The sequence below is a fragment of the Gasterosteus aculeatus genome, chromosome 16, assembly GCF_964276395.1.
Source record: "Gasterosteus aculeatus chromosome 16, fGasAcu3.hap1.1, whole genome shotgun sequence".
NCBI lineage: Eukaryota > Metazoa > Chordata > Actinopteri > Perciformes > Gasterosteidae > Gasterosteus > Gasterosteus aculeatus.
This window is the reverse complement of record NC_135704.1, coordinates 18,467,178-18,490,959: the sequence shown is the minus strand read 5'-3', so window position 1 is coordinate 18,490,959 and position 23,782 is coordinate 18,467,178. Positions and strand designations below refer to the sequence as shown.

The 23,782-nt window shown below is 44.3% G+C and overlaps 2 protein-coding genes across 3 annotated transcripts; one reads left to right on the top strand and one right to left on the bottom strand.

The window, feature by feature from the left end:
• The first annotated feature begins 1,485 nt into the window (after positions 1 to 1,485).
• Positions 1,486 to 2,695, top strand: LOC144388783 (trace amine-associated receptor 13c-like). The gene is made up of 2 exons (XM_078090624.1): positions 1,486 to 1,728; positions 1,891 to 2,695. The coding sequence occupies exons 1-2, from the start codon at positions 1,556 to 1,558 to the stop codon at positions 2,693 to 2,695; spliced, it is 978 nt and encodes a 325-aa protein (XP_077946750.1). The 5' UTR covers positions 1,486 to 1,555.
• Positions 2,696 to 19,042: 16,347 nt separating this feature from the next.
• LOC120834336 (C-type lectin domain family 4 member E-like) lies at positions 19,043 to 23,141 on the bottom strand. Of its 2 annotated transcripts, XM_078090849.1 has the most exons (7): positions 22,749 to 23,134; positions 21,879 to 21,969; positions 21,713 to 21,814; positions 21,380 to 21,547; positions 20,766 to 20,908; positions 19,736 to 19,839; positions 19,043 to 19,496 (listed from the first exon to the last, which is right to left on the bottom strand). In XM_078090849.1, the coding sequence occupies exons 2-7, from the start codon at positions 21,949 to 21,951 to the stop codon at positions 19,331 to 19,333; spliced, it is 756 nt and encodes a 251-aa protein (XP_077946975.1). In that variant the 5' UTR covers positions 21,952 to 21,969; positions 22,749 to 23,134; the 3' UTR covers positions 19,043 to 19,330. The 2 variants fall into 2 exon arrangements, with proteins under 2 accessions (XP_077946975.1, XP_077946976.1); XM_078090850.1 differs by having other exon boundaries at positions 21,380 to 21,535; positions 21,879 to 23,141.
• Positions 23,142 to 23,782: the final 641 nt, after the last annotated feature.

Genomic DNA, 23,782 nt, shown 5'->3' with positions numbered 1-23,782 from the left:
GACTCTATCCTTGTCCGTCCGGTAGTTCGCAGTGGTGGGCGATATACATCCCGCATTACATGAGGAACACTAGGCATCTGCCCGGGGATCCGTCATATTTGCCTGGCATAGCCATCGAGGTGGGTCCAGCGGAGGCAAAAGGAACGGCGGGTTGGACCGCCGGTGTGGCGGACTGGCGTAGGAGCTGGCATAGCTCGTCAACCCGTTCCTCCTGGGTGAGCCAACGTTGGAGCTCCGCTGGGTCCATGTGAATACGGGTGAGGTATCCTGTAACGAATGGACACTGGAGGCAGACTCAGACCCAAGAGCAGAGCTCTCAATGTTTATTGAGGACGACAGGCAACAATAGAAACAAGGGACAAGGCAATACGGGAAATCTGGGGACAGGCAGTGGTTCGGAGACAGAGGGGGGCAAAGGACAAATTTGATCCAGGGAATGGGCAGGTTTGTTGTCGGGAGAAGGTGGAAGGTTACACAGGATACACAGAGGCTCACTGGTTCTAAAGGAATTCAGGGAGGGGGGGGGGGGGGCAGCGAAACAAACGGTTCAGCAGAGACGCGTATTTGCAATACCTCACAACTCACCCACTGCGTCGGCGGTTCTTATAGGTCTCGCTCTCTCGCAGGTGTTCTGAATTCCGATGATTGGCTCCAGAGGACGCGTCCTCTCTCGCAGGTGTTCAGAATTCCGGTGATTGGCTCCGGAGGACGCGTCCTTTGGCGCCCCTTGCGGCCTCTTGCTGCCATGCAGGGGTTAAGACCTCACAGTCATGTCATACAGAAATTCTAATTTAGTAAAAACCAATTGTTTAGTTTGTTGTATGCTGTCCTAAATGCCTTCTTAATTTTACAAATTAAGGCTGTGCACCAGGAATTCAGTCCGGGGAAATAAAGGACTCACATTAAAAATATATTCATCTTGTGTGTCCTGTCTCATCATTTTAATCAGGCTACACATGCATTTGCGCATGCATTATATTTGGGCCATTTCCATGGCATTAACAGCACTGCCAACCAGGACCAGCAGAGCATCTTCATATAGAAGGGTCGGGGCTGGCCAATGATAGGCGGTAGGTAACCTTTGAACCCTCCACCAAAGAACAAAAGCTTATTGTGGATCCCAAGAGAGTGCTCGTACTGGCTAACTGGAAGTTGCCGACTCGTATTAGTGTTGTTTGAATGCTAGCAAAGAAACTGCTAAGATAAGAGACATTTTACAACTGTCTTTTGTCAAATAATTTCTGTGGTTGATGTTAAACTGAAGGTTTGGGGAGAGATTCTTCGATTTCTGTCACTCGTAGAAAGTCTTCATAAGGAACTTCACAAATACGGCCCTTGACGTGAAGGTCAACATTAAAACAGATCATAGTCATCTCCAGCGGGAAGAAAAATGAGCATGGAAACTGTTGTCCTTCAGTCTCCATGGAGAAAAAAACAACAGCAGAGGTAATGAAGAAGAGGAGGGGTGGATCCAAAGTAAAGAGACGAATAGGTTGTAAGACAAGAAGCTTTGGCCAGTCAGCTGAAGCTGTTCGGCAGCTTCTCCTCTCCGGTGATGGAAACCTTGGTGGGAACTAATCTTTGCTTTCCACAACTCATCAACACCTCTTGCAGAAAGCCAATTCGTCCTCACTTAGAAGCAATGTTGATTTATATTGTGTTGTCCTCCATCTCTCTGCTCACTGTAGCTCTCAACCTGCTGGTCATCATCTCCATCTCCCATTTCAAGTAGTGAAATGTTTCATTTAATTGTGTAACTGGTAGATTGAAACACGTGTTACTTAATCACAAACTTGTATATTTGCTGATTTCTTTTTGTATTGTGTATTTTTATCTGACCAATTAATTACTTAAATGTTTATACAAATATCAATATCTGTTTCCCTCCAGGCAGCTCCAGACCCCTCCCAACCTCCTCCTCCTCTCTCTGGCCGTGTCAGATTTCTTCGTCGGCCTCTTCATGATCTTTCAAATAATGATGATAAACGGCTGCTGGTTGCTCGGTGATCTCATGTGTTCTCTTTGGTTGATTCTAGCATCTATTATTATCTCGTCCTCAGTAGGAACCATGGTGCTCATATCAGTGGATCGATATGTGGCTATTTGTTATCCTCTGCATTACTTCACCAAAGTCAAACCAAAAAGAGTTCAGGTCTGTGTTTGTCTGTGTTGGATGTTTGCTGCTTTAATTTACAGTCTGCTGCTGAAGAAAAACCTGCAACATCCAGGCAGGTATAAGTCCTGCATAGGAGAGTGTGTCATTGACATTGACCATATCGTTAATCTTTTTGATCTTATTGTTACATTCATTTTCCCCATTACTGTTATTGTCATTCTACATATGAGAATATTTGGGGTGGTTGTGTATCAGGCTCGTGCCATGCGGTCTCACTTTGCAGTTGTGACAATGAAAGTAACCGCTAAAAAGTCTGAAATGAAAGCAGCCAGGAATCTTGGTGTTGTTGTGGTTGTGTTTCTGATATGCATTTGTCCATATTATTGTTTTATTCTTACATCCCAAAATAACTTGTACAAAGCTTCATCTGTAACCATTGTAATATGGTTGGCTCAGTTTAACTCCTGTCTCAACCCTCTGATCTATGCCATTCTTTACCCCTGGTTCAGAAAATCAATTAAGGTCATTGTTACACTTCAGATACTGAAGCCCGGTTCTTATCAGACCAACATGCTTTAGAGACACGCTGCATGGGTCTAAAGCACTTTTGCAGAATTAATCCTGCAAAATGGATTTCCCTTTTCAACTTGTACATTCTGAACCTTTTCAGTTTGAAAGGTGCAATCACATGCAGAGCCGTAAAGACGAGGAAAGCATCTATGACTTCGAATGAAGTTACTTTTGTTGTCTGGGATACAATTATTATTTTTTTTAATCGGATGACTTCAATCCGGAATTACCTATGGCAGAGTGAATGAATACATTTAATACATGATAAACATATTGCATCTATAAGCAAGTAACAGTCTTGCATTACTTAACCTTAATTTTAATAAAATGTTTTTTCATTCATTAACCCATGTTTTCTATAAAAGCATGTTATGTAAGTCGTGATCTTTTGACCAAAAATTTGAAGAAGCTATGATATCTTTGTTTTTTGATAGACTTGGTTTTATGTGTGCTGAGAAACCTCCCAAGAGTCAGTCACATAAGAATTGAGTGTGTGCTGGTTTATTTTGTGTGTTTGAGACGGTCTTCCTCCATATTCCAAACCAGATTACTACTACTGCTATGAGCAAATGCAAGTAAAATGGACAACCATCTTTTTAGATCAATTCAAATGAAGTTCTGTCTGTCTGCGTAAAACATATTTAAAACTTTTAGATTAGATTAGATTAGATTCAACTTTATTGTCATTGCACAGGGTGCAAGTATTGAGGCAACGAAATGCAGTTTAACATCCAACCAGAGTGCAAAATAGCAAAAAGTGCAGAGTATGTGCATATGTAAAGTGTAATAAGTGAATAAATAGATATGTACAGTAAGAAATAGTTGTGCAATATGAACTTATTTAGCAGAAAATAGTTTATTGTGGCTGTAATTAACCCGTTTTGCCCTGAACATCTTTTCAAGATGATAATAATAATGTCCAACCTGTAAAACGAAAAACAATATTGGTCCCGATGTGTATGAGCCATCTCATACTTTTAAAACTTTTTATCAGTATTAGTGGCTACAGTGAGCCTGCCTTCCTCTACAAATCCTATCAAAACAGGGTTGTAGACTTGATACGGCCTCTTAATTCATGCTCAGTGTTGGATTGTATTTTATTTTGAGAACTGAGTCGTGAACTGTGTACTTTGTACTGTTATATGGTAGTTCTCAATAAAGTTCTTGGAAAAATAAAATTGTGAATTACCCCAAGAACCCCACCTGTGTTACAACTGCTTCCCACTATGGGTTTGTGCCCCCCAGTTACAGCGACGTAACTACACTATTACAAATTTCCTTGTTGAATTACAGTACAGCTGGAAGCTACTTTTCCTGCATTCACCTTTTATTCTACAGAATACCTACTGTAAATTACAACTGCTGTAAAAATATTACAGTACTGTATAGAAAAGGCATTAACTCGTTCACTTCTGAGACGAGGGGCGTGGTCAGCACAGCAGAGGTTACATGCTCATCCCTGGACCTGACCTGATGAGTGCTTTTTGACTGGGTTTCAAACATCCAGACTACCCGAGTCTCTCGTTTTAATTTATGGTTCTGCGTGTGTTGCAGAGCAATTCACCGCCAGAACAACAGGCGGAGTAACGTGTTTTTGTTGAAGGCGACCTAGAGAGTCACGTCTATTTATTTATTTATCATAGACTTTATTGCCCCGTGCATCGCCACTGCTGCTTTTCATCGCGGACACATTTGTCCCGTATTTTCCTCCACAACTTTGTTCACCTCTCGACCGGCAAACCGGCGTTTGCGGCGATCTCCCTCCATGAATCCAACCCGCTTCTACAACCCGCCAATGACGGCTTGTATAAGCGGTCATATTTACGCATTTCTTCCGACAAAAGTTCTTAAATCTGATCCGTTCTCTCGTAAACATTCGTTTTAATAATAGCAGTATCGGGCTATGAAAGCGGAAATGTGGGACTCCGTAAAGGACGTAGTTAGCGGACCAATCGCAGCCTGGTGCGCTGCGGGAGGCTTGCGTAGAAAAATGGCTCTTGAATCTGCGTCGCGCTGACAACGCAGAAGCATAAACTAGGCTTTAAACCAAGCTGGTCTGTTAATCTGTTTCTGCCGTTTAACATTAATTTGACTGCTAGTTTGCTTTAGTTCTTGCTGTTTTGAAGTGATTGACTGCTAGTTAGCTTTAGTTCCTGACTGGACTGCTAGTTTTGCTGAAGTTTGTGCTATATTAGATGCTAGCTTGCCCTACTATCTTTGTGTGGCAATGCTAAAAGGGTAATCTGTTTGCTTTACGGTTACAAGCCAACAACGCCACCTATGGGAATTTCACCCCAGGAATTATTAATGGGGAACGCCAATCTATGGTCAATGACAGGAAACAGGTTCGGACAACACAGGCACTGGACGTGATTCCACAAACAAAATTATACAAGTTTATTTTTAATATCAAATTGTCTTTTTAAAATACAATCACAACGTTCAATAAAATCTACTGCCGATGCAATATTACACCAAAAAAAAGGAACGTTTATGCGTTGTTCAGGTTACCACGGAATCCAACGTACGGGGGGGGACTGGGACTGAGGGCTAACTGGCAGAGATGACTTGCCAAGAGGGAAGGACGCTAATGTTCCACAGCTCCTTTTCATCAAAACAAAAACAAATAGCAACCATTAGCAACGCAATATCGGCCAGGAGGCCCACACACACACACACAAAAAGGAAAAGAATGATGAAATCACAACACAGAAAAACAGCCCAGACAGAACAGCAGTGGGAGGGTCCCGTAATATTTAGAGGCCCGCTTCAGCAGGTGAGCCACTGGCGGGACGTAGAAGCTTTAGCGCGCCAGCACCAGAGTGGTGCACCATAACGATGCCGCTTTAACTGCAAAACAGAAGTAGCAGAGACATTTATAAAACAGCTGGACAAGGCACATGTACACCTAAGCAGTACAGCCTACCGAAGGAATTGAATGCTACGCATAAGGAGATCTGCACCAGTTTGAAGGCCACGCTCTCCCGTCTCCAACCTCAGTCGACAGGCAGATGCCGTTGATGATGCGGAATCGAGTCAGGCTCCATTCAAAATGTGAGTTGTTGGTGGAGAGTTTGGATAGTATTTATATGGTTTGGAGAAGTTAGAGAGAGAGAGATAGTTTGGAGAGTGAGGAGAGAAGGATACCTGGTGAAGGATTGGAAATGGGAGACCAGCTCATCAGGCAACGTGGAGAAGCTGTACACTTTGTAGTCGATGAGCATCATGTCTCTTGCTACCCTCCTGGACCCCCAATATAAAAGTAATAGGATTTTTCAGCCAAACAAAAGCTACCAAAGCAAAAAAACGACTGACCTCAGAGTGTGCCGCCATTATACGGTCAAATCAAAGCAGAGAGGAAATCCCCCAGGCTTCCACCTCTCATGATCTCTGAAAGGGTATTTTCAGAGGCCGTAGTGGTTGTGTCAAAAAAAAGGAATTGTTTAAAACCAAAAACTTGAGACACAGATTTCTGAATAAAAATGTATAAAATGTCCCTTGTCCTGTACATCAATGTCCAAGTTACACAAGCATATTCAGTTCCCTCTTCCTAATTCCATAAGGACTTTCACTGTCCTCTGCCTGCTTAAGCCCATGCCATTTTCCTAAACGGTCAGAATAACATTACTACACAACCATATCATACGATACTACCATTTGGGAAAATTTACACACACAGAATACACAAAAAAAATGTATTATGCACATATGTAATTTATGTACAGGATCTATTTGGTCATATATTTTTGTAATTCAGTCATTCTCAACAGCCATAACAGACACAAAAATTCAATCCATCACATCATGTGGTAGATTTAAATCATTGTAATATTCAGTTTGTCAATACAACAGACTGTGAATGTTTACTGATTAGGTTGACAATTGTCTTGTTTTTGCATTTTGCTGAGTTTCTGCTGAGGCTCATCAGCCACCTTTGTTTCCTAACGACGAGGGGTGTGGTCAGCACAGCCGTAGCCAACTTTCACTGATGAGGGTGTCTTTAATTAGGGGTTGGGTGAAGCGTTAGTCACAGAAGACGAGTAGCTTAAAGACAGGGGAGTCTTTCGTGAGCGGCTTAGACTGCTAGTTTTAATAATGTCTTTTCGTTTCGTACCTGACCTGTTCAAATCTCTACCCGCAGATACTTCGGCCCTTCAGCTCTCTATGATCTCCTCTCTTACCTGTCCCACCCGCTCCACACATAGCCAACACCATGTCACAGGAGGCCTCTTAAACTGCCATTCAGCTACTCGCAGACAAACATTATCTCCGGCTTTGCTATCCAATAATCGCTCAACTTCCTCGCTCGCACTGAGACCTAAATCACACCGGACAACACATCCACCCCGGCTGCGCTCTCCTCCGCCTTCTCCTTCAGCCACACACCCAGACCCACTGGCAAGGGTGGTGGCACAGGTTTACGCATTTCACCCTGATGGAGCTTTTATCTTATTTCACATTCCACCCTATTGTCTAAGGAATTTCATGCTGTGACAGTTACTCACCCGGTACAATCAAACATTGTTGTTCTCTACTGTCTGCCAGGCTCTTTGCGTCATTTCTTGGGAGAACTGGACATCTTCCTGTCCAACGTCCCTGAAAAAGGCCCTCCGCTCATCCTCCTGGGAGACTTAAACATCCAGACAGAGAAGTCATCGGACCTTTTTACTAGTACTTTCTTTGTTTGCTCACTCAGTCCTTCACCTTGATTAAAACTTCACTAACTCCACTTCACGTCTCTGACCACTTCATCTACGCTCTTCCTCTCTCTAACTAACAACCTCATCAACTAACTCTGTACCTGTTCGTTGCTCCCTCTCTCCCTCCTCTCTGGCCTCATCTGTTCTATCAGTCCTCAACAGACTGTTACACTTATCCAAATCACTGCCGCAGAGAATCTCTACTCTGACCTCCTCTCTCTGAGAAAACTCCTTTCTTGCTTCTCTAACATCCTCAAACCCAGAGTCCTCCTCCCCCTCAACTTTTCCAGGAGACTATTTTATGACAGGAGATGTGTTTGAGAAAGGATCTTTCTCATATATATACTTCTACAATCGCTTCTGACCTTCTTCCTTTCCTTACATATATTTCTAACATTTCTCTTATCTCTCTGAAGGAGGCAAGAGGCCTGAGGGTTGAGGGTGGGTTCTGAAGAAAACAACTACAGACCGGTCTCTCTTCTTCCCTTTCTGTCCAACACTCTTCCTATCTCCACCGTAACAACCTTCTTGACCCCCACTAGTCAGGCTTCAAGGCCGTTCCACAGAGACTGCTCTCCTTGCTGTCTCAGAGCAACTCCACACTGCTAGAGCCGCCTCGCTCTCCTCTGTCCTCATCCTTCTGGTCCTCTCTGCTGCATTTGACACAGTCAACCACCAGATGCTTATTTCCTCCCTTCAGATACTTGGTCTCTCAGGCTCTGCTCTCTCCCTTCTCTCATCCTATTTTGACGGCCGCACGTACCGGGTAACCTGGAGAGGACCTGTGTCAGAACCTTGCTACTGGAGTTCCTCAGGGTTCCGTCCTGGGTCCCTAACATTACTGCGAGAACACAATCGTGTAGATACATGCTCTCTTCTCACTCAGAAGGCGGCGCGGGTACCGATTCAGGCTCTTGTCATCTTCCCCCTGGACTACTGCAACGCTCTCCTGGCAGGTCTCCCGCTACCGTCATTCGACCTCTGCAGCTCAAAAAGGGTAGTCATTTAAGTATTTACAAGCACATTGTTATATCAATGCAAAAGTTCTGTACAAAAAACAAATATTAGGCAGAAAATGGTTTATTTTGGATGAAATTAACCCGTTTTTCCCTGAACATCTAACATAAGTGTGTAACCGGTGAAAAACAGGTTAAAATATTGGGCAATGAAGGCTTTTACTCTGCATACCTTTTCACCCTGTGCAAAACATAAAATTAGTACTTATACTAATAAAACACGTTGTGGTTGCCCAACCTCGCGGGGCAGGCCAAGGGGTCCCAGTGGACAAGAGAAGCAGATGACAACCAGAGTCACGGTGAACTTAACCAAGGTTTATTAGTGATAACTCAAAGGGGAGAGGGGGAAGGGAGAATAAACGGTAACTCAAAACTGTTCACCGGGATGGCCAAGGACATCAGGGGGCTTAGTTGGATTTCTCCTGCAGCAGAGGAGGGAGCGATATTAGTCAGAACAGTCTTCTTGCGACACAGCCCTTGGGTCTCGCTCTCCTTTCCCCCTGTGTCTCCTGGGGTGGAGGGGGAGCTTTAAACAGGCTGCTGATTGCCTGCGTGATCAGCGACACCTGGGGTAGTACCGCCCTTCTACTACCACGCCTCTTGGTGGCCCTCGCCTAGCGGTTTCTCGCCATGTGGGGCACTGCTCACCGGCTGGGCCATCTGTTATGGGGGTGGGGTGAATTTGGTGGACCCAAAAGCACACGCACAGCGGCCTTGGATTTTCAGCAGAAATTACTTTTATTTTTCACAAAAAACAAACAAGGGGAGTACGGGGAAACAGAAAGCGCTCCTCTGGCTCAACTGGAGTCGGGAGGGAAACTCCACCGACGTCTGGCGGTCTGGGGTGGCTCAAGCAGGGTCTGGTGTGGAAACCCGAGGCCCAACACCATACTCACAGTCCAACTCAAAAGCAGGTTACGTGCACTCCGTGGTACTCCGTGGGTCTGACACAAAAACAAACCAAAACATGAATAAACTGGTTTAGCTGCTGTATCTCAGAATCAACGGCACCTGAGACCAGCCTGGGTACTGGGACAGACTGACGACGAGCCTCTGAAAGCAGGAGCCTTTATGCTCGTCACCAGTGATCCGCGGAATGAGCCACAGCTGGGCACGTGGGAGAGGGGTGGGGCCGGAGGCGGAACACACAGGTGGAAAAACAAAACAAGCAAAAACAAAAGCACAGACTGGGGGAAAAACTGAAGTGTTTGTGTGAGCTGATATAAATGACATGTGAAAAATCATTACATGAAAGGATTTGGATTTTAACATATAGCAAAGCATTTATTTGCAAGGCAATTTAACAAATTGGCAAAGGTGTAACAACTTCATGAGGACCAGGGACCTAAACGCAACACTTTGTTGTCTTTGTTTACTTGCAATGCTTTTGACGTGGACACCGGAAACTTCATGGTCCTTTTATTGTTTCCACTGTCCCAACAAAAGAGACCCCTTAACGTCCTACAATCGGTGCAATACATAATTTTCTTGGCTGTATCATTAACCAGCCATTCTAAACTGGACCCCCACTTTTCATTCAACAGTCTTTTCTTTCTCTTTGTCTCTTGGTTTATTCTTTGGTTTCATGACCAGTTCTTCTCTCTTGTGTCCTGCGGGTTTTCCTCCACCTGCTCTGCGCCGCCACGTCCTTCACCTGCACTGCGCAGTTCTATCAAAAAGGATCCACCTGTCACGTGTGTGGCACCTCTACTGTATGTTGCTTAGTAACGAACATACGGTGGCGAAGACGGTTTAACACCGTCTTCGCACGACGTGGCGTGTGAACTATAGTTGAAATGCGTGAGGCTTCAGAACCTGCAATGAGTTTATTATGTTAGACGTGTTTGGAGAAGCCTGTAACGCAGTGTTTTTCAACCTTCGTTGCGTCAAGGCACACTTAAGACACAGAAAAAATCTCACGGCACACCAACAACCAGAAATGATATGAAAATCAATCCCAAACATAGTTTCAGCATGAGCATAATATACTCTAAGAAATCAGGGAAGCGCGTGTTCTATTTGTTGTGTTTTATTAAACTTAACATCATCCTAATGCCAACATGGCACAGGCTTTATGCCCAGGTATCTCTTAAGCCTAGTTTATGCTTCTGCGTTTTCAGAGCGACGCAGACGCAAGCCCCCCATGCGTGTCCCTTGCGTCGCTTTTCACACCTCCTTGCCTCCTTGTGTGTGTCGAGCCATTTTTCTAGGCTTGCGTCGCTCTGCTGCGATTGGTCCGCTAACTACGTCCTTTGCGGAGTCTCACATTTCCGCTTTCATAGCCCGATACCGCAATTATTAAAACGAAGAATGTTTACAAGAGAACGGATCAGATTCAAGAACTTTTGTCGGAGGAAATGCGCCACCCACGTTCATCCCTAAAATACCAGGTACTACTTTCCTTCCATTAGTGCCACTGCAACTGTCCTTCAGCACAAAAACACACAGACCCTTCAACAGCTTGCCCATACACTCAATATCGGTGTCCAAAAGGCAGCTGGTCTTTACACCACCTATTAAAACATCAATTGTAAAGCACTCCCCGAATGCACTGCTGGGAGTCGCAGAGTGTCTCTTTTGCCTGAGTGACTGCTCTAATGCCAGCTAAAGCCGAACCACTAGAGCTCTGTGTATCGCTCTCGACTTGGCTCCCCCCTGTGGTATCAACGGCTGTCATCCTCACTCTGTGCTCTGCTTGATTCCCCTGTCTACACATGCGGCTCGTGTGACCAGGTTTATTGCAGGTATAGCAAATGAGTCGTCCTTTGCTGTCTCTTAGAGGTGGTTTAGAAGGCCTTGCAGCCTGCTCCCTGCTGTGAACTGCTTTAAAAAGCTCCTCCTGGCAGGCAGCAAGATGTTGAATAGCTTCATGAAGTGATTTCATGGTCAATTGAGAAGATACTTCTTCAGCAGCTGCTGCATGAACTGCTCCTCGCACTGGGCCCCTGGCCGCACCTGCCGGGGCTTCTTCCTCTTCCGACCACGTGATGGCTGATTGCATCAGATCATGGAAGGTCAGAGCTGGTTGCGCCTTCTCTTGTCTTTTTGTCTCACGCAGTAAGAAGTCATCTCTTATCCCCAGTACGAATTGTTCTTTCAGAATTTGGTCCATATCTTGAACTTGCCTTGGGTCTCGCCGTTTCAGCTTACACAGTTTTTCCTGAAGGTCATAAGCATAGGCACGTATCTTCTCACCTGGCCCTTGCTTCCTATCATAAAACTCTAAGGCGAGTGAGTACCAACGGGGACTTTGTCGCCATAGGTTTTCTCCAAAACGTCATCAGTAATTTCTTCACTCAGCAGAAACCTAACCGTCAGCTTGGCTTCGCCCTTGAGATGCTGTCGAAGCAACTCAATTTTATCCTCTTCTGGGACTCGGGCAATCTTGAAACAAGATTTAATGGACGCTATCCACTCAACGCATGGTTCACCTTGAGATGGGTAACCAGTGAAATCGGAACATTTTCTCTCTCTTGGAATATACAATGATGCAGGAGCCTTGGCCTGCTGCCCTATGACGGCCCTCGCCATTGATAGGGCCTCTCTCTGATCTTGTCTGGCCTGGTCAAGGAACGCCGCTTGATCCCCCAGCCTAGCCGCCTGATCTGCAACTGTTTGCTGGAGAGCCTCAAATTGCTTCCTCAGCTCCTCCATTTCGGCCATGATGGGGCTTACAAAGCTACATGGAATTTCATCCTGTTCGTGACGCCAAATGTAGCGAACGGGACCACCGTCCGCTTAGTAGGGGTAAGTAAGTCTTCCCTGAATGGCTGGAGATAAAAAAAGATCTCAGTCCCTAAACCCCAAGCCTACTAGTCTCAAGCCTAACCTGCCAATGTGTAACGAATATAGTAGTTACGGCCCTAGGATTTGTAAATGTCACCTAAGGGACCTGTCACCTGGTGACCTAAGGGACAAAATACAGGCATAAGCGTTTATATGTGCAACTTACCCTATATTTTCCTCAACTACCATATACTGACAGAGGATGAGACGCCCCTACTTCAGAGAAGCATAAAGAACTGCACAGTATCAGCACATCATTTGAACAATGAAAATCAATAATGATTTATTAATCTAATTGCACTAGGAAAAATGGTTGCAGTTGTAGAATGAATAATATAGTTTCATCACAGGAAGACATGACAGGAACTTAGCAGCAGTGACCAAAGACAGTACCCAACAAATGTCACTGACCAGTGTCCCCACTAATTGCTTTAAACAGAAAAATGCTTCATTCTAAACAATAAGAAAAATACCTTGTTCTCAGTGGAAATGTCCAACAGCCTTACGGCTTAGTCCAGAGCAAAGATCCTCAAACTCGGTTCTCTGAGTCCACAAAGTACCAAATAAAATAGGCTAGCCAAGAAAAAGTGTTTAGGGGGGGAAAAAGTATTGTGATTTCGTCAACCACCAACATGTTCGTCTCGTCTCATTAACGAAGGTTAGATTAGATTTATAGTTTTTATTTTTTAAGATCGTTTTCGTCACGTCTTAGTCTCGTAAAAAAAAGGTCGTTAACGAATATTTTTCGTTATAGTTTTCGTCGACAAAAGAACAGACAGAGAAGTGGTGAAGATAAAGAGAGGAAGTGATGAATCAGCATTTCTACCTACATGTTTCCAGATGTGAGAACCGACTTCTCTTCATCTGATTCTTCTTTCCTGTTGCTGAAGTGAGTGCAGACATTTACAGAATGAAAAAGAACAGGGAGGGTCGGCCTCCGCTCCCCCTTCTCTCAGTCCCAAGGATCAACTTCAGGTGTTGGCGTCTTCGTGTGACGTTTGTGTACCCTGGTTTCAGCAGGTGTGTGTGTGTGCGATACTGGTGTGACGGGGTGCCTCCTCTTTTCCGCTTCCCTTCTTGGTCTTAATGCGTACAGGAAAACACACACTTGACAAACTCGGGCTGTTGATCCGGTTTTAGTGTCAGTGAAGCTTGAAAACCTTTCAAGGTTCCTAAATTTTCTCTGAACACGTTTTCGTGGCGATTTAGAAGGTTCTTCAGAGTCTCCTTGTCTCCTTGTGCATTATTTACACCGTCTTGATTTCACGCCAGTCCGGCCTTATGTTCCGTAGCCATTCACGACCAGACAGTGGTGGTGCTTTCCCTTTCACCACATATAAGGGCAATCAAACTTTCTGTTTATTCAATTTCACCGATACTTTCAACATTCCCTCGGGAAGCAGCAACTCTCCTGTGTGTGTTTTCAACACTACATGCGTGTGGCGTAAACGTATCAGGGCAAATTTGGCTTTGTACAGCTTCATTGAAATCAAAGACACAGCTGCTCCCGTGTCAAGCTCCATATCAATGACATGGCCTTCAATCTTTGGCCTTATAATCAATGAAGAAGATGCTGCATTGCCTTTTCTTACTGCCATCACCGCCTCAGCGTCGCCTACTGCTGAAACCATATGCATCTTAATTCAGAGTCTGAATCTGAAGCAGAATCCCCATCACTATCTATGAGTTGGTCTCATCCTTATTCATTTTTCTGTTCTAGCAGTTCCCTGCTGTTGTTTCATTTTTGCCTCAAATCTTTGCTTCGTGTATTTGTGATCACTACTTTTACATAAATGAGCAATGTGGCCTGTTTTCTAGGAATTGTGGCATTGCTGTTCTCTAAAGTAGCAATCCTGTCCGCTGTGATGTGAAAGCATTTGTCGCCCCCTTGTGGCGATGAGAACGACACAGCGTGAACTTTCAGCGAACTTTTCAAATGCTGAGATTCTCTTGCTACAGCTTCCATCGACATTGTGGTGACTACAACACGCGGGAATGTGAGCACTTCCTCCGTCAACAGTTTCCTTTGAATATTTACATTGATTAGTCCACACAAGTCTGTCCCTCAAATGAGCGCCAACATCACAATGTTCTGAGAGCTTTTTCACAACAGCCACATGCTCGCAGCAACTGCTGTTTTAGTATCGTGTATTCAATGTTATTTACAGTAAGGCCGAGATCCTCTTTGTGGCAGTGGCAAGTGGGTGGCATCAAACTTGAGAGCCCCACCCCCTACACGGAACCCGCCGGTCCAAACCTAAAATTAGCCTCTGTAATAAGAAGACGGGGGCTCACGTGTCTCAAATAAAATAAAATAAAATTAAATATTTACAGCAGCTGACCTGTCGTACAAATAACAGTTGTTTCTGGGAAAAATTGGCTCCTCCCACCCAGCGTGCCGTCGTGACGCCGACTGATTTACTGGCGATTGCCGCTGCCTGCCACAAAGTTGCCACCCACTTGCCACTGCCACAAGGAGGATCTCGCTGTCACTCGTTATTTAAGGATTTAAGAACAGAAATGGATCAAAGTTACCGTAAATTCCGAACTATAAGCCGCTACTTTTTTCCCACGCTTTGAACTGTTAGGGATTTAAGCAAGAAGAGCACACCTAGTGGTAGAAATGATGATATAAGTAGAAATGTTTAGTGTTAGTTTGTGTGACGTTAGATATTAGTTACTACATTAGCATGTTAGATGAAATAATTGCATTATGAATCAAACACCATTTATCATTTAAGTCATATAATTACTCTACACATTAACATCCTTCAGGGCTGTAGTGGAGGGTAAACGCACGTAAACGCCGTTTACACACCTCTGGAATTTTGGAACTAGCGTTTACGCACCTCAAAGTTCCCTGCGCCTTGTATTCTTCCGTTGGAATAATTCGAAATAAACTTGGTGTAATTTTAAAACAGCTAAAACTACGTTTGCTATTGTTGAACATATAAACGCCGTAGTCTGAATCATTTTCATCTGCGCTGTATTACGGTCTGTGAGCATCCAATCAGTGCCTTGCGGCTGCAGCATCGACACCAATCAGGATCCAGGAGGTCGTGGATCAGCCCAGTGGTCCCCAATCTTTCTTACCTCACGGACCGGTTTCATGTCAGACAATATTTTGCGGACCAGTCGAGAAGGTCCGACGGGGGGGGGGGGGGGGGGGGGGTAGTAGTCGCGCGCTCTGTGTTCACTGGTCGCGCACGGTAAAAGAACAAGAAAAACGCCTGGTGACGCGTAGATTAGAAAACAAGTCAGTTCTCAATGTGAAAACAAAACATGCTGTAGGCTATTTATGATGACACAGGTAGTACATGAGTGTTCCTTTAACTTATGTTGTCAGTGTGATTGACAGGCTGCTTAACTGGTTAACTCTTAAATTCAACATATTTGTTCAGGCAGTGAGAGGACAGGGAATGATGCAGAGAGCACAGGGAGAGAAACACCAGGTCCAATAGAGAGAGGAGAAGAACAGAGGAAAACATTCTGGGGTTCATGGCTCCTCTGTGCAAAGCAGGACCTGACTTGGAGGACAAGGAGGCCCTCTGGGCACTACTGTAAAAAGGAGAGTCCATATGTAGATAGTTCTTAATGTGCAATTGTCTTGTTGTGTTGACATACTTTTCTTCACTGTTTTCTTAGATTTAATAAACTACAAACTACTAACCAATTTATTCATTGTCATTGATTGTATATCAATGTATTATCAATATTTTACTGATAACATAATGCAATATAGCCAGGACAGCCTTACAGAGTCGCAACGCTTTGTGTTGCGTTGCTTCGCATCGCGTCGAGGTCTGTATGATCACAAAATTCAGAGTTTACCCACCTCTAATTTTACCACTACAGCACTGAATGTGAAAACCTGGAGACAGATGCTAAAACCGTCCTATATGAATTTCTCCCAATTTTATCCCCAAAGAGGGTCTTTTGGTTGTTTTTTCTCCTGTCAGGTAGTGAATGAGCAAAGGATGTACGACAGCCCTGTGAGGAAAATATATTAATTTTGGACCAAATAGAACTGAGTTAAACACAATGGTTAAGATGTAATGAAATGTGATGTGATGAAGCTTTAAGCCAAAGCTGTGATCATTGAATTAAGTGAACAGGGATCGATCGGGTCAGAGGGATTTCAGATTCGACCATGAGATAGAGCCAGGAGGGAGTCATGTGATGTTCTGGAGCAGAAAGGAATTCAACAGGGAGGAGCTGGATCACATGCGACAACACCACAAGGGACACAATCAACACTTGGTTCAGAGCGCACTGCTGAGTGTAAAAAGACACCTGCATGCAAGTGTTCAAATCCAACACTTGATGGCGACCTTCTCTCACACCCAACAGGAACGGACTGAGAGCCGTCCCTAGAAAGGACAAGTCCTGAAGACATTTACATGACATAGAAGTACACATGCTGTCTCATGCTATGTGTTAAGTGGACTGTATCGTAGTAGTTATTGAGGGACAGATGTTCATACTAGCTGGCTGCTGAGAACAACAGTTCTCAGCAAGTGACTCTGCTTCAGGCCTCAAACACCTCACTAACTACAAGCCAAAAAAAACGACTACATGAATGACCTCCGCCTGGTAGACGAGCTGAATAAGTTCTACTGCAGATTCGATAGACAATGTCCTGATCTCATCCCCCACAGCTCCACCAACCTGCCCCAGTCCCTCTCCCCTCCCTCCCCCAGCCCATCAGGGGCTCATGCCTCTTCATCTATATCACCTTCCCCTCCCCCACCAGCAACGACCCTCTCTATTCTGGAGAGAGACGTTAACCGGCTCTTTAAAAGACAAAACCCCCGTAAGGCAGCCAGCCCAGACTCCGTTTCCCCTTACACCCTCACAGACCAGCTGTCTCCGGTGTTCACTGACATCTTCAACACCTCCCTGGAGACATTCCACGTACCAGCCTGCTTCAAGGCCTCCACCATCATCCCTGTTCCCAAGAAGCCCAGAATCACAGGACTCAATGACTACAGGCCCGTCGCCCGGACCTCTGTAGTGATGAAGTCTTTTGAATGGCTAGTCTTGACCCATCTGAAGTCCCTCACCGACCCCCTCCTGGACCCCCTGCAGTTCGCCTACAGAGCCAACAGGTCTGTGGACAATGCTGTCAACATGGCCCTCCACTACATCCTCCAGCATCTGGACTCCCCAGGAACCTACGCCAGGATCCTGTTTGTGGACTTCAGCTCTGCTTTCAACACCATCATCCCGTCTCTGCTGCAGGACAAACTCTCCCAGCTGCACGTGCCCGACTCCACCTGCAAGTGGATCACTGACTTCCTGTCTGACAGGAAGTAGCACGTGAAGCTGGGGAAACATGTCTCAGCCTCTCGGACCATCAGCACCGGTTCCCCCCAAGGCTGCGTTCTTTCCCCTCTGCTCTTCTCCCTGTACACCAACAGCTGCACCTCCAGTCACCAGTCCGTCAAGCTCCTGAAGTTTGCGGATGACACCACCCTCATTGGACTGATCTCTGGTGGGGATGAGTCCGCCTACAGGTGGGAGTCTGACCATCTGGTGTCGTGGTGCAGCCAGAACAACCTGGAGCTCAACGCTCTAAAGACAGTGGAGATGGTTATGGATTTCGGGAGGAACAGAGCCCCACCCTCCCCCATCACCCTGTGTGACTCCCCCGTCACTATTGTGGATTCCTTCCATTTCTCTGGCTCCATCATCATCCAGGACCTCAAGTGGGAGCTGAACATCAGCTCCATCACCAAGAAGGCTCAGCAGAGGTTGTTCTTCCTGAGGCAGCTGAAGAAATTCAACCTGCCAAAGACGATGATGGTGCACTTTTACACGGCCATCATCGAGTCCATCCTCTGCTCCTCCATCACCGTCTGGTACGCTGCAGCCACAGCCAAGGACAAGGGCAGGCTGCAGCGTGTCCTCCGCTCTGCAGAGAGGCTGATCGGCTGCAATCTGCCGTCCCTGCAGGACTTGTTCGCTTCTAGGACCCTGAAGCAGCTAAAAAGATGGTAGCCGACCCCTCCCACCCCGGACAAAACCTGTTTGTGCCCCTTCCATCTGGCAAGCTGAGGTCCATCAGGACTACGACCTCCCGCCACACCAACACGTTTCTTCCTGTCGGGCTCATCAACAGAGCCGGTCCCCCACTGTCTGACTATAACACTCCACCGGTCACTCCGCTTCATACTGCACATGTCACTTTAACTGTAATTTTCCACTTTGTCGTCACTCGTCGCTTTGTTACTTGTTTGTTAGTGTACTTTATGCTTAATATTTTTTTTACTTTTTTTAATATTTTAACTTTAACTTTATTCTCTTGTTTTATACTAACCCATAGCCTTATTCTACTAACCCATTGTTATGATCCGGCTCCAAGGCCACAACAAATACAAGAAACCACGCTATAGGGATTATCAGCCAACAATTTTTATTCTCCAAATCAACCGATTAGACAAACGAAACCGCCATTGCACTGGGGGACAGGAGAAAGGCAGAAGTCACCCCCAAACACTCAGAAAGGGGCAGGTTTTAATGGACTCAAGACAGTCGCCAGCTGCGTCTGATCTGCCTGATGGCCTCAGCTCCACTCCACCAGGAAGTTCACCCTGTAACACACAAAGACAGAGACACACCTACAAATACCCTGGCAGTGGCCCTGGGGCCGTCACACACATACATTAGCATTTCATTTTATTTTATTACTTGTGCACTGCTGTCTTGTTGTCTATTGTTATACTGTCTACTGTCACGCACCAACCGCAAAGTCAAATTCCTTTTATGTATATGTTTTATTTTGGCAATAAATTTTCCCTGATTCCGGATTCCTGAATGTGACATATTTAATGAAAACAGCTCAAGTCGCCTTAGTTTCTCTAATAAATGTATTTCAGGATGAAGCTTTTTATTCAGATATCTATTTAGTACAATATGCAGCTTTGTTTCTTGTCACCAGCACACACACACACACACACACACACACACACTAAAGATGTTCATGTCCCAATAAAACGACTTAAATAAAAATAAAACCATACTAAGAACTTGATACCTGACTTACATGGTCTCCTTCTGTCTCTAAATGCAACTTACATCAACACCATTAAAGCCCTTTTGCCAAAACACAATCACACTTTACAGATGATATGTTTCAATTATTAAGCCAGTTTCTCACAGATCCATTGCAAAGCAGTGTAACACGACACATCATTCCAGCTGTTTTGTGTTTTCAGGTCAGGTTTTATCTGAGCGCAGTCCTCCCCCCACCAGGAATTTCCTCCCCCGTTATCAGGCTCAACTACATTGCCTTCACGGTACCAGTACCTAAGAGGAGGATAAGACATTTCACAGGAGTGTTCTCTTCACTAACGCGGACAAAATAACATTCAATGAAGCTTAAAGTCTTTCCAGCAAAAAAAAAAAGCGGAATAACATTTTCTAACCAAGTGACTTTACTTCTTTGTGTAGTGCACAACAAGTATTAGACAATTACACTAATAATAACAATAGGTGCAGCAATAGTTGTATATGTGTCGATCTTTAAATATTGTTGTGTGTCTTACGCTGCAGTCAGTGGAGTTCCATCAATCCATTTCCAGGTGCCCTCGATGTCTTTGTCACTCAAACCAATCCAACTAAGACGTGTGATGATGCTTGAGAGGAATTTCTGTTGAAGATAAAAATAGATAAATTCTGTAATCATTATTTTAAATGTATTAAGGAGGTTTAAGGATGTATTTTAAACATTGTGAAAAATAATTATATTACCAGCTCAATGTTGTTCTAATGTAGGTATTGTAGCTGATGAAAAGAAAATGACTTATCTGAATATTTACAGAATATACAGAATATAGCCGGAGGGCATGAATACATAAAATAAAATATATCACAGATAGAATATTTTATGAACTTTAAAAACAATTAAGGACTGCACTCATATCGTAGTCGCCAGTTGAGAAAGAGCTTTATTTGACTTTAAATGGACCATAATTTACTAAATGAACATCATGCTGTATTGAACAAGACTTGAAACTAGAGACTGAGACCATAAACTCATGTTTACAACGTTTACTGAGGGAATAAATCAAGAGAGAAGTAGAGTCATTTCCTCATAGACGTCTATGGGAGCAGAGGAGTCGCCCCCTGCTGGTCACTACAGAGAAGTAGAGTCATTTCCTCATAGACGTCTATGGGAGCAGAGGAGTCGCCCCCTGCTGGTCACTACAGAGAAGTAGAGTCATTTCCTCATAGACATCTATGGGAGCCGAGGAGTCGCCCCCTGCTGGTCACTACAGAGAAGTAGAGTCATTTCCTCATAGACGTCTATGGGAGCAGAGGAGTCGCCCCCTGCTGGTCACTACAGAGAAGTAGAGTCATTTCCTCATAGACGTCTATGGGAGCAGAGGAGTCGCCCCCTGCTGGTCACTACAGAGAAGTAGAGTCATTTCCTCATAGACGTCTATGGGAGCAGAGGAGTCGCCCCCTGCTGGTCACTACAGAGAATGCAGCTTTAAGACAAATAGGCTTTAATTGTCAAAGCCAGAGTTTGTCACATGGGAAAAGTGAATATAACAATAAATAACTTCACACTACCTGTTCTTCAAGTGAGTCTATGATCACCAGATCTGCTCCTTGGTCTCTACAGTTGTTTTTGCCATATTCCCAGGTACCAACCCGTGTAGAGAGAAGATAACAGGAGCAACTGAACATCGTCCACCCTCCAGGACACGTTTTCTCTGTAAAAGAAGAAACATTTAACTTCACACAGGAGTCTTTAAACTGAGGAAGTTCTGTGTTTTTGTTGACTCTATTTTGAGCTGTGGAGCGTCACTGTGACACACATCACTTTACTTTAATTAACATTCATTAGTTACAAATACATTATTTCATTTTATATTGTACCCCTTTTCACAGTCCGGGCCAATAACCTTCCTCACTGCCTCATTTGTCTGCAGAGACTCCTCAGACCGACTATCAAAGCCATTATTTATTGAATCAAATGAGATCGATGTCATATTTAAATACATTTTGACTAAAAGCGCTAAAATAGATAAGAAACAGTGAAATGCACCTAAATATGTTCTGTGGTGTGTTTAAATGAAGTTTAGACAGGGCCAACAGACTGTACATATAGATTACAGAGCAGATTTATTAAATATATATTAAATAATCATGACTCAGCAGAACAAACACAGACCCGCACTCACTCTGCTTCAACAAGAGCTGAAGTCCGTCCTTCTCTTGGGTCAGTGCAGTGACTTTGTCCTTCAGCTGGTCTCTCTCTGCAGACACTGAGGACAGCTTGTCTCCACTGACCCGGAGACGCTCCGTCAGGTTGGCTTTGATGGAGGAGAGTTCAGCATCTGATGCATGCACTGAGTCATGAAGACATGATACAATACATCACTGTTGTGTTCTATATTACAGAAACATCCCATCATCTTTTCACAGGAAATAATAAAGATACTGAGCAAATGTTGTCATGACAACCAGCAACCTGAACTCTCTCAAATCTCAGGTTGGATGAAGATCAGACTCACTGAGGACACCGAGACAGACGAGTCCAGCCAGCAGGAGGACACTGAGCAGCCCCAGAGAGACAGCAACAGCCACATGAGGTCTGCTCCTTGGGCTGCTGGGACCTGGACACGTGAAGACCAGTCAGCACACTGGTCAGGAGAAGATGCACAGACTGATCATTCTTACCTGGGGCAGGTGTTGAAGGTCTTATGGAAACCTGAGACTTGTCGTATTCAACGTTAACGTAGATTTCGTCCATCGCTGTGAAGACGACCAGCTGTCCAATGATGAACGTGATGTTACATTACATGTCATTTAGCTGACGATTTTATGCAAAGTCATGTACAATAAGTTCCTTCAACCATATGGATAGGGATGTGGCTTTCAGCTTATGAATAATTTGACTTTTGAGGAAGTTTCAGTTTAAAGCAGAACAGCTGCATTGCAGTCTGCTCTCTCTGCTCTCAGTTCAGACCCATGAACACACGGATCAATGCAATAAACAGGTGAAGAAAGCACAGATATTCAATCAAAAATCTTGGTTTAGGGTGAAAAAGAGGAGTTTGACTGGTTCATTAGTTGAAAATCACAGTCCAATCCGCTTCTCACTCAGAAGCCATGACAACCAGTGAATCACACGAAGGCAGGCAGGAGCAAGCGGTCATTCTTGCCTCCACAAACATAACAAGCACATCATATTACTGCTAATAATCTATATTTATTGTGACGTCTTAAGGCAGTAGTAGCCACACCATCTCAATTACTTTAACACATGTTCCACTAAAAAGCCACTTCCTATTTTATTTACCACAACACACAAGTGTTTGATTGAATGTGACAATGTAAAGCTTTGATTCCGTTAATTTAGAGGAAGTAAGAGTGGAGGAAAGTTCTCTTCTCTCACACCCAACAGGAACAGCATGACAACAATTACTTCAAAAGGTCAGGTGCTGAAGTTCATCTATGTACATACAAAGCAGCGATAGATTGTGTCTAGATCGACATGTGATGTGTTCATTACTAAATTACAATCCAATAACCTATCGTCATACTTACCGATATGAACACTGGCACTAGGACCTTTGGAGGCTGATGCCCTTTGCTTTCTCACTCGTCAACGACAGGCAGGATTTTTTAACGCTGGCCAACAAGGAGTTTGACTCAGTAAATGAGAACTGCCATCAAATGTAACCACCATCACATGTAAACAACCATTACATGTGACCAACCATCACATGTAACCACCATCACATGTAACCACCATCAGATGTAACCACCATCACATGTAAACAACCATCACATGTAACCACCATCACATGTAAACAACCATCACATGTAAACAACCATCACATGTAACCATCACATGTAACCACCATCAGATGGAACCACCATCACATGTAACCACCATCACATGTAAACAACCATCAGATGGAACCACCATCACATGTAATCACCATCAAATGTTACCATCATCACATGTAACCACCATCACATGTAACCAACCATCACATGTAAACAACCATCAGATGGAACCACCATCACATGTAATCACCATCAAATGTTACCATCATCACATGTAACCACCATCACATGTAACCAACCATCACATGTAACCACCATCAGATGGAACCACCATCACATGTAACCACCATCAGATGTAACCACCATCACATGTAAACAACCATCACATGTAACCGCCATCACATGTAACCACCATCACATGTAAACAACCATCACATGTAAACAACCATCACATGTAACCGCCATCACATGTAACCACCATCACATGTAACCACCATCACATGTAACCACCATCACATGTAAACAACCATCACATGTAACCGCCATCACATGTAACCACCATCACATGTAACCAACCATCACATGTAAACAACCATCACATGTAACCATCACATGTAACCACCATCAGATGGAACCACCATCACATGTAACCACCATCACATGTAAACAACCATCAGATGGAACCACCATCACATGTAATCACCATCAAATGTTACCATCATCACATGTAACCACCATCACATGTAACCAACCATCACATGTAAACAACCATCAGATGGAACCACCAT